A 16498-nucleotide genomic window follows, 5' to 3' on the forward strand; every position below is an offset into this window, starting at 1 on the left:
AGCTTAGCCTCCAGTTTGACTAAATGGTTGCATCTCTCACATGTGTTGGAATTTGTTGGGAGGAGGAGAGGGTTGTCTGTGTACATGAGGCAGTTGTAACATTGCCTCAAGATTCCCAGGTTCACCAGCTGGACCGGAGAGGAGATTTGACAACTGACCTTTGGACATGCTAGAATAGTATTGGGAATTCCTTTATAATTGAAAACAAGGGCCAATGGGGAGTGAGGGTGTAGTGTTTTTAATTTTTAGTGCTGACTTATATAATTGCTTTAGTGAGCAAGTGCCAGGTAACTTAAGTGCAATGTGTTACAGGTAACTTAAATGCAAAAACGACAAACAGTAACTTTCTTTCTAGTGAAACAAGGAAATAAGTACAGTAAGCAATGCAGATATCACTAGGGATCCACAGAAGCGCTGAGAAGCCGCGTTTTAGGTGGAATTAGCGTTCCAGGGAAATAACAAGCAAACAAACAACAAGCATACAAACAAAGATAGATTCAGCAGGCCTGGATCTGGTCTATGCTACAGCAAACAAGGTGTACCAATTTCAGTAAGAAACAGTTCAAATATACTAGGCACTATAAACCTTTAACCAGAAATTCCCAGCTCAGAAGGGCAGAGTCCAGCCTCTCCTCCCACAAGAGTGCAGACCACGAACCTTCTTAATGTAAAATAACTGGCCTGAAGCCCAAGTGCATAAACCAGAACTAATACACTTTAGGAATAACAGACACTGAGCTCTCAATCAGCAGTTCCCAACTTAGAAGGATGAAAGCTACCTGTCCTGCCACCACAGTGCATGCCACAAACCTTCCTAATGTAAAACAACTGGTCTGAAGTCCAAGTGCTTAATCCAAAAGACTTAGAATGATAGCTACACTTTAATCAAGTTACTACCAAGCAGTAATAAATACAATTGAATACTTTAAAGAATGCCTGGATTAGTGCTCAAGTTATACAAACAAAGCTAGATTCAGCAGGCCTGGATCTAGTCTATGCTACCGCAAACAAGGTGTACCAATTTCAGTAAGAAGCAGTTCAGATATGCATGCACTATAAGCCTTTAACCAGAAATTCCCAGCTCAGAAGGGCAGAGTCCAACCTCTCCTCCCACAAGAGTGCAGACCACGAACCCTCTTAATGTAAAATAACTGGCCTGAAAGCCCAAGTGCTTAAACCAGAATTAATACACTTTCAGAATAACAGACACTGAGCCCTCAATCAGCAGTTCCAAACTTAGAAGAATGTAAGCTACCTGTTCTGCCACTACAGTGCAGACCAAAAACACTCTCAATGTAAAACAACTGGTCTGAAGCCCAAGTGTTGAAACTAAAAGGCTTAGAATGAGTTACACCAAGCAGTAATAAATACAATTGAGTACTTTTAAGATGATGCAAAAGCAAAATAAAGTAGGAAGAAACACAAGTACAGTAAAAGCAGATGATTTTTTTTTTCAGAAAAGTAGCAAAAGCAGTAGTAAATACAATTCTCATGCAGTGCAAGCTGGCACACTTGAATATGTAGCAATATTAGTCCACACACAGTTTGAAAAAATATAATTAAATTAAAAGGACTAAAAGCAAGTGCAGAAAGGGTTAATTAGGTAGAATGCGGTCAAGAGATGGGCCTGGGGGAGTGCCTTAGATCAAATCTACAGTGGGGTGGGCACTGCAAAAGCCACCAAATTTAAACTACAACCAAGAACTGGGAGGGGGGGGTGGGCAAAAACAGTTTCAACACAGATGTGAGGAATGTGCAAATTATAAAGCCAACAAATATATACTGTTCTCTCTCTCTCTCTCTCTATATATATATATATATATATATATATATATATATATATACAACAGATATCTAAGTAAACAATTTAGCTCTATAATACAGAATAATACAGAAAAGTATACTCAGCTCTATACATTTGTAGATAGTTCTGTAAGGCTGTCTCTCAAACTAAGGTTCCAGTTTGAATGCAGATTGTTAATTAACAGGACACACAACACTAGCTCAATTATATAGCTGAAGACAAGGTAGGAAATGAGCGGGGGGGGGGGGGGAGTTTCAACACAGATGTGAGGAATGTGCAAATTATAAAGCCAAAAAATATATACTGTTCTCTCTCTCTCTCTCTCTCTATATATATATATATATATATATATACAACAGATATCTAAGCAAACAATTTAGCTCTATAATACAGAATAATACAGAAAAGTATACTCAGCTCTATATATTTGCAGATAGTTCTGTAAGGCTGTCTCTCAAACTAAGGTTCCAGTTTGAATGCAGATTTGTTAATGCTTACTTAAGCTGGAGGCCAAGTTCTGGAGGGTTAACATCTTGAACTTGGAACTTCCAGAAAAGTGATCACAAACGAAAAATTCAGAATTGGTTACCACATTCCTTTTTTTAAAACTAGGAGAAGTTTGGAGTAAAATCCTTTTCCTGTTTCAGAGAGGGGGGGTTCTTTTATCCCCTGATGAAACAGATTTAAAAGAATTAGAAAGACAAAGTGTTATTGACTTGGGGGAAACTGAAAATTTTCTTAAGGTACTGCAAAATTACAAAGAAGTCTGTATCCATTCCCTATTATGTCCAAAATCCGGGCATCTCCTGCTACTGATTTCCAAAGACAGAGAGACACAGAAGTCACCCTGCCAAGTTTGGAAGGGGGTGGGTGAGGTGGAGGGACAGGGGAATTAAAGATGGTGAGAAGTTAGCATTTTTGACAGAAAAAGATACCTTGCATCCTTTAAATTCTGACTTGGGGATTGTCCTGACATTTCTTTTTTGAAAGTTGCTTTTCTTTTTGTTGAGGTGTTTTGTGTGATTTGTGAAAAATGGTCCTCATACATACATGTACATAGATGTGTATATATATATATATATATATATATATATATATATATATATATATATATATATGGGTCTACTTGAGTTGGACGAAAGACCAGAAGATCGAAATTCGGAACGCCGAGAAGAAAACAACGAAACCGCAGAACACTGAAAAGCGCGAAATTCAAAATCCCGATGTTACGGGAGTTTGAATTAGTGCTTTTCATGTTCTGCTGTAGGTAAGTGTGTGTGTGTGTGTGTGTGTGAATTTGTGAGGGGAAATGCTGTCGTAAGTGCGTGTTGTGACTGTGGGGTGTGTATGTGAGGGACTGTACCGTGTGGGTGTATGTTTGCCTTGTGTCTGTTTGTGCAATATCGGAGTTAGAATATTAAAGTAGGGGGTGTGGGGGTTAGTGTAGGGTGTTTTGTTTAGTAGTGTGGGGCAGTTGTGTGTGTGTTTTTGTTTGTTATATGTGTTTTGTAAACTTACGTGCTTTTCAGTGTTCTGGGGTTTCATTGTTTTCATCTCAGTGTTCTGCGTTTCGTTCTTCTGGTCTTTCATTGTTACAAAGTAGGCCTATATATAGGTTCATAGGTTCATACTAGGCTATCTGCCCAAGGGCATTTATAAGCCTAGCCCATAGTTATGTGGCTTTCGCCACCCCTTTAGTTTGAATAAAAACTATGCCTATCATTTTTCTGTGCCTCTGTCAAGCAGTGACACTGAAGTAATCCCTGGGGTATATCTGCGATCTCCCATCCATTGGTCAAGATTCCTCTTGAACAAGGCCAGCGAGGTGCTCTGCCTCACATGTACCGGGATTTTGTTCCACAGCATAGGGAGTCTCTGGGTGATGAATCTGTCCCTCCAGCACGTTCTATTTATAACCGTGTCAAGGTTTAAGTCTCCGCCCTTGTGGTTCTGAGGGATCTAGATTTTTGAGGTGAAGCATATTCATCAAATCTGGGTTTGACATGGCCTTATATGTCAGGCACAGGTCACCTCTGAGCAAGCGGTATGAGACTGAATAGAGCTGGAGTTCTTTCAGTCGGGCAGCATAAGACATATTTTTGAGACCCTTTATCCTTTTGGTGAGGAACTTTTGGGGCCTTTCAAGCTGCAGCAGGTGTCTGGTCAGATACATTCGAACGGGCATTGTACTCCATCATAGGTCTAATGAGTGATGAGTACAGGGGACGATGACCTCCCTTGATCTAGATGTGAATCCCTTCATGATCAGGTGGGCGATATAGAAGGTTTTCCTAACTACTTTAGCAACATCAGTGTCAAACGAAGGCTACTGTCAACTTGGGTCCCCAGATCCCTGATGACTTTTTCTGTGCTCAGTGGATTGCCACCTATATGGTAGCTAGGGGTAACCTTGTTTTTCCCGAAGGGTATGACTATGCATTTTTTGGCGTTTAACTTCAGGCCATGGCTCTGGCACCAGTTATCCGTTTCTGTGAGGCCCTTCTGGAGGATATCTGTGTCAGATGTGTTTTCGACTATGGCCCAGTTTGCAGTCATCTGCAAACTTTGCCAGCCATAACCCTCCTGTGTTTGCTTGTACTTCAGAAAAGCAGATGCCGAACAAGAGTGGACCCAGGACTGAGCCCTGTGGGACACCACTTGTGACAGGCTTTGAGTCTGACATGGCTCCAGCAACTCTGACCCTGTGGGTTCTGTCACTTAGCCAGTTTGCAACCCATCTTGTGATGTATGGGTTTACATTCAAGCTGATGAGTTTTTTGATGATACCTGAGTGGGGTATTGTGTCGAAGGCCTTTGCCAGGTCGAGGTAGGCTGTATGGACTGCCTTTCCCTCATCAATGGCCTTGGTGACTGTCTCGAAAAAGTCAACCAAGTTTAAGAGGCAGGATCTGCCTTTGACAAAGCCAAACTGGGTTGGATCCAAAGTCTGCAAGTTCCTATGTCTTTATTTATGAGTGCCATTATGACCCGCTCCATGGCTTTGCAGATAAGGCTTGTCAAGCTAATGGGCGGTAATTTCCAGGGTCTGTGGAGGCACCGCCCTTATGAAGTGGGACCACAGTGCCGTGCGCCACTCCTTGGGTACGTATCCTGAGGTGAGGCTAAGATTAAACAGCTGTCCTAACTGTGGGTTTAATTCCTCGTTGAGTTCATGAAGCACACAGCCGGGGACACCATCCGGTCCCATGGATGCTGTGTTTTGCCTTAGTGAGGGCAGTTCTCACCTGGGCGTTGGAGATGTTTGGGGGCTACAATCCTCTGGAATAGATATCTTTCCTTTTGGGGGAGTGGGCTCTAGAAGTTTGCACTGAACCTGTCAGCCAGTATGTTAGCAATGTGTGTAGGTTCAGTAATTTTCACATCATTTTGAACTAATTCTGAGCATATCTGGGAGTTTCCTCCTAGGTTTCTAACATAGCTAAAGAAGGCCTTATGATTGTCTTTAGAGTCCTTGGCGATTTTTCTCTCAAAATTTGCCTTGGATGATTTTATGAGAGCTCTTAGTTTTTACTTATAATGATCAAAGGTGTCTTACCTTTCAAGGATTTTGCTCTATCTTGTAGTAGCTTCCTCCTTTTGTTGTAGAGCTTGTTTATGGCTGGGGTCCACCAGGCTGGATGCTTGCCTTTGGTACAGAGAGTCTTAGTTTTGTTTGGGATTGCCTGATCCATGCAGTCCTGTAGGTGCTGGTAGAAGGCATTTGTAAGTGATTCAGCGGTTTGAGTAATGTTTACCACTGGCTCAGGGGCCTTAAAGGAGACCACACTAGTTTTTAGAAGTGTGAAATCGGCTTTTGAGAAGTTTTTCACTGTGGTCTTTTTGTTTCAGGTGGGGCGGGATGAGGACCTCCAGCGAGATTAGTTTATGATCTGATCTCACCAGTGAGGGGTATACTTCCGGTGTTGAACATTTTGATCCCATGTTCGTGATGATGAGATCAAGTATGTTTTCTCCTCTTGTGGGGATGGTGACTAGTTATTCCATAGCATTTGAGTTTATGAACTCCAGGAATCTTTGGGTTAGAGTGTTCGGGCTTGAGTAGTGTTCCCAGTCTATATTAGGGTAGCTGAAGTCACCTAGTATGATGGTGTTTGGAGATACATTTATCCCCTCCAATGTTTTCAGGAAGGCCATGTGAGGTTCCTGAGTTTGAGGATATATATATATACGTATATAAAGTTGTGTACTTACTGTAATGTTCCATGTGTGTTGTCCATCTCCACCTTAATTCTCACATATGGGTTGGAGCCAATCCGTCTTGGCATTATACAAAAGCTCGTGGCTTTCAACCAAGCTCTCAGGCACCCTTCCACTCCCAGAATGCACCTCTCCATAGGGTCATAGGAGGTTACTCGGCTATTGGCCCTGAGACCCTTATAAGCTTAGCCAAGAGCTTAGCCCATGTTTAGACAAGTCAGCACTCAAAGCCCCTGTCCAGCAGGGACACAGGTGGAATCCCAGGGGTGTATTTTCTGTTTCCCGTCCAGTTATCCAGGTTGCGCTTAAAAAGGGATAACGAAGTACTCTGCTTGACATGAAGGAAGTCTATTCCACAGATGGGGAGTCTCTGGGACATAAATCTGTCCCACCAACAAGTCCTATTGATATCACAGACCAGGTTGAGGTTGCGCATACGGGTTGGTTGAGTGGAGCTTGACTTGCGGATATGCAGCAGTCCCATCAAGACGGGGTCTGAGATTGCTTTATATGACAAACAGAGGTCACCCCTGAGGAGTTCATATGAAACAGAGTGTAGGGATAGAGCTTTTAGCCCATCTGTGTAGGGTAGATGTTTGAGGCCCTGGAGACTCCTGGTGAGCAGCCTCTGTGGTCTTTCCAACTGCTGCATGTGCTTTGTGAGGTACATGCTGATGGGGCCGTTGTACTCAATAATTGGCCTTATAAGTTGCTGTTATAAGTTAGATCACAAATGGCTGAAGGCTCGAAAGGGAAATGAATAATATGAGACAGTACAAAATTTAGATCCCAAGGAGGAGATGCACTTTTATAAGGAGGTCTTAACATCAAGGTTCCTTTTACAAAGGTCTTACATATATATATAAACAAAAACAGTGGTAAGAACTATGTTATTGTAACCCATGTTCTGAAGCCAATGAGTCCATTAAGAAAGGAATTTTATTACCCGTTCTCCTAGGAGACTAAGATGGGAGGTTGGTGGGAGGGTTGTGAGAATACATGCGGAGATGGACAACACACATGGAATTTATGGTAAGTACATAATTTCTTTAAGTGATGTTGTCAATCTCTCCTTTATTCTTACGTATGGGACAGCGTCCCTAGCAACCTGAATCCTGGGTGGCTCATGGAAGACTATCCCTCAGTACCACAGATCCAAAGGAAGCTCTACTCCTGGAGACCAACTCTAGTTTGTAAAGAGTAATAAAAGTATGGGGGTTTGACCATGTTGCTGTTGCATAAATATTGTTCATAGAAACTCTAGCTAGAAACGCTGAAGAAGCAGCAATAGCTCTACTAGAATGGTCTCTCTCAGGTTCATGTAGCTGTTTATTCTGGGAAGTATAAATAATAGTAATGCAATCCAGAAAGCTATTTAGATAAGGTAACCTTGGATACCGATAAACCTTTTCTTGTTTCTGAAAAAAAAATAAATAATTGTTCTGACTTTCTGAAATCTTTAGTTCTGTGCAAACAGAAACAATTGTCTGTAAACATCCAATAAAAGTAACATTTACTCTTCCTTTATTCTGGAAATTTGGGTAAAACACTGGTAGTTCAATCAATTAGTTTAGGTTATTGTCAGATTCTACTTTAGGAAGAAAAGAAGGATTAGTACGAAGAAAATCTATGTCCTTATGAAACACCAAATAAGGAGGATTAGCAGATAAAGCTTCCAATTCAGATACTCTCCTTGCTGAAGTAATAACTACTAGAAAAATAGTTTTCCGTGACAAAAAATTTTGATCACAAATGGCTGAAGGCTCGAAAGGGAAATGAATAATATGAGGCAGTACAAAACTTAGATCCCAAGGAGGAGATGCACTTTTATAAGGAGGTCTTAACATCAAGGTTCCTTTTACAAAGGTCTTACAAAGCCTGTGTGACATAATTGGAGAACCACTGTCCCCTAGATGAAAATTGGAAATAGCAGCCAACTGAACCCTTATAGCTGCTGCTGCAGCACCTGCATTAAAGAGCTTCACCAAAACATCCAAAATAAAATGAAGAGGAGCAGTAAAAGGGTCAACATTATTCTCTGTAGCCCACGCAATAAACCTTTTCCATTTGTTTCTATCAAGTTTAGGTGTGGAAATTTTACAAGAAGAAAGTAAAATATGTCTAATTGGGGACGAAAATAGAGGATGCCTGGATATCATTAAAAATGGAGCAGCCACACTGTCAGTTTGGGACTCTAAAGCAGGATGAACCTTTTTTTTTTGCAGATGCAAGGGGAGGTCTAGAACTGGGTCCAGTATCCATGGTTCTTCCAGAAGATGAGACCAAAGGAAAGGGAACCATATCTGCCAGGGCCAGTAAGAGGCAATGAGGATGATTTTTCTCTTCAACACTCTTGCTTTCCTGAAACAATTTGGGAATCAGGGCTGTTGGGGGAGAAGCATAAAGCAGTCCCGGGGGCCAATCATAAACCAGTGTGTGAGGGAATTAGGGCAAAGTAGCTGCTGCATTTGTTGTTTACTGGAGAAGCAAATAGGTTGCAGCAAGGCTGGCCCCATTTCTGGAAAATTCTTTCCATAATGTCTTGTTTGAGAGACCACTCGGGCATCAAAACTGCCCTGCTCAGCTTGTCCGCTATGACACTGGATTTCCCCGGAATGTGCGTTGCTATCAGGAAGCAGTTGGAAGACATCACCCATTGCCAAACTCGGAGGGCTTTCTGACAAAGGGGATAAGATTTGGTTCTTCCATGTTTGCTGATATACCAGACTACCTACATGTTATCTGAATGGACTGCTATTGTTCCCAGAGGGAGAGAGTCTTGAAAGGCTTGCAATGCTAGGAGCACTGTTCTTATCTCTAGAACCTTTATATGCAGATAGGCATCGTAAGGGGACCAAGTACCCTGGACTGTCCTTCCCAGATAATGCCTCCCTACCCTATCTGGGAGGCGTCTATGGTCACTGTGGCTTGGGGCTGACTGGGTACAAATGAACGACTTAGACTGACTTGATCGGAATGGATCCACCATTGAAGAGCCTTCTTGCATGAATCTGTAATCAAGATCTTGGGACACATTGGAAGTTCTAGAAAGGACCATTGGGTCAACAACAACCACTGCAGCATTCAAATGTGCAGGCAGGCCGGTTAGAGGCACTAATATTATTGAAGCCACCATTGTTCCCAAGACCTGTAATATGAATTTTGCAGATGCTCTTTTCTTGCGACTCAGTACTTTCACCTGATTTCACAATGACATTATTCTGTCAGAGGGAAGATTGGTTATCATTTTTCTGGGATCTGTATGAGCTCCTATGAAAACCAAATTCTGACATGGTTCTAGAGCTGATTTTTTTTTAATTTCTGGTGTTTCTTAGGTGTGAGCAAAGGTGTAAGGTGGTTTCTCTTGCCCTTATGAGTTGATGTCAGGTTGTGGTGGTTAGGAGCCAGTTGTCTAAGTATGGAAACACTAGGAATCCTAAACACCTCAAGTGAGCCATAACCACTGCCATGCATTTGGTAAACATTCTGGGGGCTGTAGTGAGACCAAAGGGCAGGGCTCAAAACTGATCATTACTGGCTGCCAGCCAGAAGAGCAGATGTCTTTTGGATTGTCTATTTTTATATGGTAGTATGCATCCTGAAGATCTATCAAGCACATCTAACTGTCTTTTCCCAGAAAGGGAAGAATATTCTGTAAAGTGACCATTCGAAATTTGCTCTTTTTGATCATCTTGTTTAGGTTGCTGTGATCCAGAATGGGTCTCCAATCCCCTGCTTTCTTTGGAACTAAAAAAAATCGTGAGTAAGTTCTAAATCCTTGTTGGTCTGTGGCCGTAATGACAGTAAGGCTGTTGTTGTGCTGTGTGTTGGACAAAAAACATGTTGGTTGGGAGTGAGTAGGTTATTGTCTGTGAGATGTTTTAGCAATTGAGAATGAATACACTTTTCTAAAATTTTAAATAGAGGTGAAAGTATGGAGATGGGCCGGTAGTAAGATAGATCACTGGTGTTACCGCCTTAGTGAAGAGGAGTAATAACTGAGTTTTTCCACAGTTGTGGGACATATGATTCAGAGACTGATCGGTTAATGAGAATGCTAATTGGAAGAGCTATAGAATCTGCTGCAAGTTTTAGGTATTCAGCTGGAAGGCCATCGGAAGAAGTGGAGCATGGTTTTAGGTTTTGAGAGCAGTTTACGAACTAGAGAGGTGGGTACTGGTTGTAATGTAAGTAGAGGAGTGGATGGGTTTATGTTGGAATTGCAATTGATGTGGGGGGAGTGGTTAGAGAGTGTATCGTCATTTATGTTGCCGATTATACTTTTGTTAGTTTGTAGAGAGAAATCATTAACAAGTTTTATATATATATATATATATATATATATATATATATATATATATATATATATATATATATATATAAAGAAAGATAGTATTTTTTTAGAAGAAAGAGGTCCTATTAAAACATGGACTTTAGATTTATGGGGTGGGGATGAAAAAAGAACAATGTTCAATGTTCTTTTTACTTACTGATAAAACGTCAGTATAAAGAACTGGAGAGTTTCCAAAAGGCGTTATGAAAGAAGTAGGGTAAAGAAACAGGAAGCAAAGGTATCTGACAATATAAATAATAGAAAAAAATTATAAACTTAGCCTAGAGTTCTGTGAATGACCATATCTTTTGCGAAGCGTCAAACAAGATCTGAAGTAATGGAGAGGTGCATTCTGGGAAGGGAAAGGTGCCTGAGAGCTTGATTAAAGGCTATGAGCTTTTGTAAAAGGCCAAGAAGGATCCGAGGGATAGGATCCAACCCATATGTGAGAATAAAAAGACAAGACTGACAACATCACATTATATTTTTTTGTGGGGGTGGGATAGATCTTCTGAAATGTAGGGCTGGGAAAAGAAAGAAAAAGCTGTAAAAACCTTGCATTATCTTTCTTCTAGTTTCTAAAAATATCTCGGCATAAGGGTTGCCAAACAAGTACCCTATAAAATCAGTCTGCCTTCTCAGGCTGGGATTCAGGATCCAGAAAAAAACGACAAAAAGGTATCATTCAAAGCCTACAAAATAGGGGGAATAGCAGATGGATTTGGAACTTCCATATGCATAAGGTTGTAATATATGTTCTGACAATCAGATATTTGCTTACCTTTCCAGTTTAAAGTATTGCATCATTTTATACGAGGTATTGCCAAAAGCAAGTCCCTTATGAGGGCAATCTATAGTGTCATCCACTTCAGACTCATAGCTAAACGAAAAATGAAACTGGTATGCAAAATCCAGACCTTCTGACCGAGACTCTGAGGAATGTTTTTCTTCAGAGGAAGACTCCCTCCTTCTTTTCTGAGGTGTAGAGACAGTGGAAGAAGCAAGATGAGGGGGCTGCAAAACCATGACAACTTTAAAAAGCCCTAGAGAGAAATTGCACTACTCCTATTGAGGGTCCTTAGGGGAAGGAGCAGGATTAGCTGCATAAGTGACTTGTTTTACATTTTGTTTTACATTTTGTTTTCTTTGGGGTCTCCAAGGAAACCTCATAAGGAGGAGCAGACCCCAGACAAAACTCTATTATGTTGTCTGTAATGTCTTCTTAGAAAAAAAAATGAGGGATTCTCCAGTTTCCATCAGTGGGATCAGCCTTGGCTAAGACGGTCATCCAGTCAATTTGGACATGCTATAAACCTGCACCACATTAGCCTCCAAAGTGGTCCTGAAAGTGGAAACCGGTACAGCAGTCAGATGGACTGAAGGTTGATCAAGTGCTCCAATGGTGAATTCCAACCCTGACCAACTGAAAGTTTACTTCTCTGGCGACTTGGTCTCTTCTTTTAGTGTTTTAGGGTATGACTCAGACACCATCCTAGCATGAGCAAAAGCCTACAAATGTTTATTTTTAATGTAAAGCTTTAAAGAACTAACTGCAAATAGTCCTGGGTATGAAAGACTGGCAGAAGAACACTCTTTATAATTATGTTCAGGACTTGGATAAAAAAAAGACAAATAGAATGTTTATTCTTGTAAAGGATCTTTTGACTGCAGTCACATTTCCCCTTCTTAGTTGACATAAAAAGTACAATTTTTCTCAGGAAAAGAAAAGAAAAGAAGAATGGTACACAGTGGAGTACACAGCTGCCCAAAACAATTGAAGTTGGAACAGGCTACATGGCTGAAAGACCGTGATGCAGGTGAAATTCTACATTTGCAGACTGGCTGCAAGAACATTCTGAGGATTTCTGTACCCATACTTCCCTGAAGTACCAGCATGTAATCTCTTGTACAGGTCACAGGTTGGACAAATGGTCCAAGAGGAAGCTGTCTAAGCTTTTGTAGACAAGTCAGACAGAGTATCATTGTCAGGAAGAATCTCATAAGTCAGTAATAATATAACAGTGTGATCTAATGAAGATCATCAAATATTACTAATGAGGTAAATCAAAATCATTCCTGTGAACCTGTAAGCATTAAAGAACACAGCATTGTTTTATAAAAATCATAAACTGTAGCAGAGGGTGAAAAGGAGGAGCAATTTCTTATTTTTTAGAATCAAAGTTCCTGAGGTACGCAGATGTCACTCGTGGGGATCCATTAAGTTCCTGCTGGGATGATCTGCTAGAGTGTTTTCAGTCTCTGGGAGGTACTGTGCCATGAGATGCAACACCAGAGAGTGAAATGTCTCCTAAACCTGCACTGCTAGTTGAGAAAGAGGGTAAGAGTGGGTGCCCGCTTGTTTGTTTAAGTACCATCTGACTGTGATATTGTCTATTTTGACAAGCAGGACCCCTGGTTTCCACTGATCTTTGAAAGCCACTATGCCCTTTTGCACTGCCATCAGTTCTTTCCAATTTATGTTCTTGCGTGTGAAATGCTCTTCCTATTTGACCTCAGATTGAAGGTGTTGGAAATGAGGGACCAGTTTTCTTTTCTGGAGAGGGTGGGGGGTAGGGGAATGGAAGAGTCATTGCTGTTCTCTATCAAGGCCCTGTGGCCTAGAATTCCTCTGCCTGGGAGTTCCTGAGGACCACTGCCTGGGCCTTTGACACTGCTGCTGCCTATGTGGCCTTTCCCTCTGAGGCTTCCGCTGGCCACTTTTTAATCAAGAGGGCAAAGAACCAGTGTTTAGTGGGAAAATTCCTGCTAAACGTAGGAGGGTGAACTTGGAGGAAGTTCTTGAGAGATTATTTGCATAGATTTTGCTTTATCTTCCATCTTTTGTAGCACAACCTCAGCCTTTGGTCCAAAACGGAAGTCCTTATCCAGGGCTGCATCTAGAAGTTTGGATTTGACATGGCCTGGTAGGGTCTGTTCCCTAAGTCAAGCACGCCTTTTAATGACACAGCCAGATACAGCAGCACAGCTAGAGGCCTCCATAGAATCATATATGCAGTGTAATGAGTGTCTAGCCACCTGGGAGCTGGAATGGCAAAGGTCCAACAATTCCGCAGAAATGCTCTTGTTCTCCAGGGATATCTTTTGCTTCATTTTGTCTAAAATACTTTGTTGATACTTTATCATATGACACTGCCAGTTAAGGGTCCTCATGGGCAGAATTGTACACTTTTTTTTTTACCAAACCTATCAAGGGCCCTGCTTTGTTTGTCAGTAGGTACAGGGTTCTTTGAAAATATGGCTATTGTTGCCTTGGGACCTGGTGTGACAACATCTGGGTCAGCAGAGGGGTTTTTGAAGAGGTGTTTATGTGAGTCCAGCACCCTGTAAAACCTGTCTGATTTTCGAGGGGTTTGAATTAGAGATTCCGGACTCAGGGAAGAGTCCATAAAAACATCCTTTACTACCTCCAATACAGGAGGAATAGCCAACGGTTTGTGTTCTGGGAGGTCAAGGAACTCCATAACTCTTTTTTTAATTTGTGGATATTCCTGTGCCTCCCACTGAAAATGTTCCCTCATGGCATGGAGTATTTCCCCAAAAGTGATGTCTTCAGGAGATGACGTTGAAGGTAGATTCTTCTCAGAGTCAGACTCTTCAAAAGAAGTAAGGAAGGATCCCTCCTCAAAGACAGACTCTTCCTAGTCAGACTCTTCATCTGAATCACGAGGTTCAGAGAAAACTTCAGGGGTAGGATCCCTATTTCTTTTCCCTGGGGAAGACTCCAAAGGGGGTTTACCTAGCTCTGACTAAGGACATAAGGTCCTCAGCTAACCTGAACAGATCTTGCTGATAACCTGCTGAGTGGGAACCGGCAGGCCTAGGCATAGTAGAACCCTTCTTAGAAGTAGCTTTGGCCTTGGGCCTAGGTACATCCGCCATCCTGATGCCAGTCACTCTGTAAGGCAGAACCGAAGCAGGCTGATACCTCGAAGGAACGTCGCTGGTACAAGATCACTTGTCGGAAGCCAAGGTCTGCTGATGTCATGGTGTCGGCTGGCTCCCTTTATACCCAAGCATACTGGCATCAGGGTAGGGCATCTGCCAGTCTTAGGAGGATGGAGATTTTTACTCTACTAGTTGGGCCGGCCAAGGGCTTCCAAAGCACTAAATCCTATAAATTAGGACTTCAACAGTGAAACACAAAGAACATTGAAAATTCCTGTGGTACCAGATCTCATAGAGTTAGAGATAGAGAATCTTTGTATAGGCCTAATTTAGTTATCTAACAATGCATATAGCCTTAAAAATGTCTGATTTCATGAAGAAAATTACAAATCTAGAAGCAAGGCTAAATCTGATGTTAAAAATCATAGTGCTATGTGTAAATCACAGCAGTTGAGAGCTATGTCAACACTATTAGCTTTTCTGCTTTTAAAGAATACAGTACATTGATAAATTTACTAGGGCATAGTAGACTATACAAAGCAGTGTTTCCATCTACCTTTGTAGTAATATTGGATTACCCAGCCCCACTTTTTAGTTTTCATTTTCTGGAAGAAGAGGCCAAAGATCTTGTAAAAGTACAACAGTATGTCTCCAGTACATATAGTAACTCTGACCAACAAACAGCCTGCATATGGAGTAACAAGGCATATGAAGCACCTTAGCCCTTTATATGCAGCTTGTATGCATAAATAAATGTTTATCATAACTTAGTATATTTAGTTTTCTTACCAGTATTCCGCACTGATTCCTGGAGCAAAGCAGATACTGTCTTTAGCATCATGCCTGTGAGAGCACGGTCACAGTCTGATTCACACGCTGACAAACTCCCTAAAATATATAAAAAAAAAAAAAGAAAAAGAAAACTCAAAGTTAATATGTTTAGTTATTTTCTGTTTCTCTGCTAACTAGATTACTGGTCAGGTAATATCTTTAACTTCACCTATAATCATAAGGTGTACTTAAGTAATGGTCAAAAGTATAAGCTTGTAGGTATGTGCGGATGAAATGCGATTTCCTTAAGCAGTCACTGGGGTCAGTCTCTAGGATAGTGCAAGAACCGCAGTAATTCATGAATGTCTTAATGTAGAGTGACTACTCCTTTAGATCAAGAAGATCCAGATGAGATGAAATGGGCACCAAGATGAATCCTCTCTGGAAGGCTTTTTCTAGGATGTTACATAAGCCCCACTGGTGAGACCCAGGGTCACCTTGGCTCGTAATAGAAGGATTATCACTCTGCTTGCCTTTAATCACCTAGGAATCCCATTGGAGAAGCTGAAAACAAGAGCTAAGGGGCAAAGTATGCCTCATTTTACCCTCTCAGCATGCTGCCATCATGCCTCTTCAACAGTTTAAATGAATAAGAAAAAGTATTTATTTACATTTGTTTACCGGGTAGTTTCTGACTGGGCCAGTAGCGTGTTTTCAGCGGAGACAGCATGACAGATGAATGTTAATCACATATACCTGTTTTCATCAAAGCATGTTCAGTCCAAACAAGTAGTTTGGGTAAGTCATTCTGAGTTTTTTTTTTTTTTTTTTAATAAGGGGGGCTTGTCTTCCCTTACATCTCTTGCAGAGGGCTGAGCCTCCTTATTCAGCTTTAACTAAAACAACCAACTCTGAGGCTGGTAAACCTCACATAGATATATATTATTGATGAATTGTCCATTCAATCCCCAAGTTTTGTAGAAACTGTCCTCATTAAAATCATACATTTAACCTTAGCGGAACAAATATATATACCATGTTAAGTAAGTACGCACTAAGCTAGGACTACATAATTTTAAATAGGTAAGCACTGACAAGATGCAACACACTTCAGCCATAATTCAGTTTACTACAATAATGCATTTGCAGAAAGGTTAGATCACAATTTGACATAGAAAGGGTTATTATTCAGCTAAAATTACATTTTCTTCTATATTTCTCATAAATGCACATTAAATTTTCTCAATTATAGAATGAGACAATTGTCTCCTCTAGTCTACACTGTAGGTACATTTAATATTTTCTATCTATTCTTCAACACACTTTCTTACCTCAAGTACCACTATGGACTTCCTAGTGCCCATTCTTTCACATTTCCATGGAACCACAACCCTTTTTTGAAAAAATTTCACAAATCCATATTGTTGCTGGTCCACACTGACTGTTGCTTTTGCCCTTCCTCAATT

At 41.1% G+C, this 16498-nt stretch overlaps 1 protein-coding gene across 1 annotated transcript in view; it reads right to left on the reverse strand.

The window, feature by feature from the left end:
* Positions 1-16498, reverse strand: part of WDFY4 (WDFY family member 4) — a 4454583-nt gene that overhangs the window by 3960148 nt on the left and 477937 nt on the right. The window contains exon 7 of the mRNA XM_044055648.1: positions 15051-15149. Coding sequence (XP_043911583.1) covers positions 15051-15149 — 99 coding nt within the window. The remainder of the gene's footprint in view (positions 1-15050; positions 15150-16498) is intronic.

Source organism: Protopterus annectens, chromosome 14.part0 (assembly GCF_019279795.1).
Source record: "Protopterus annectens isolate FY-2018-M chromosome 14.part0, PAN1.0, whole genome shotgun sequence".
Taxonomy (NCBI): domain Eukaryota; kingdom Metazoa; phylum Chordata; order Ceratodontiformes; family Protopteridae; genus Protopterus; species Protopterus annectens.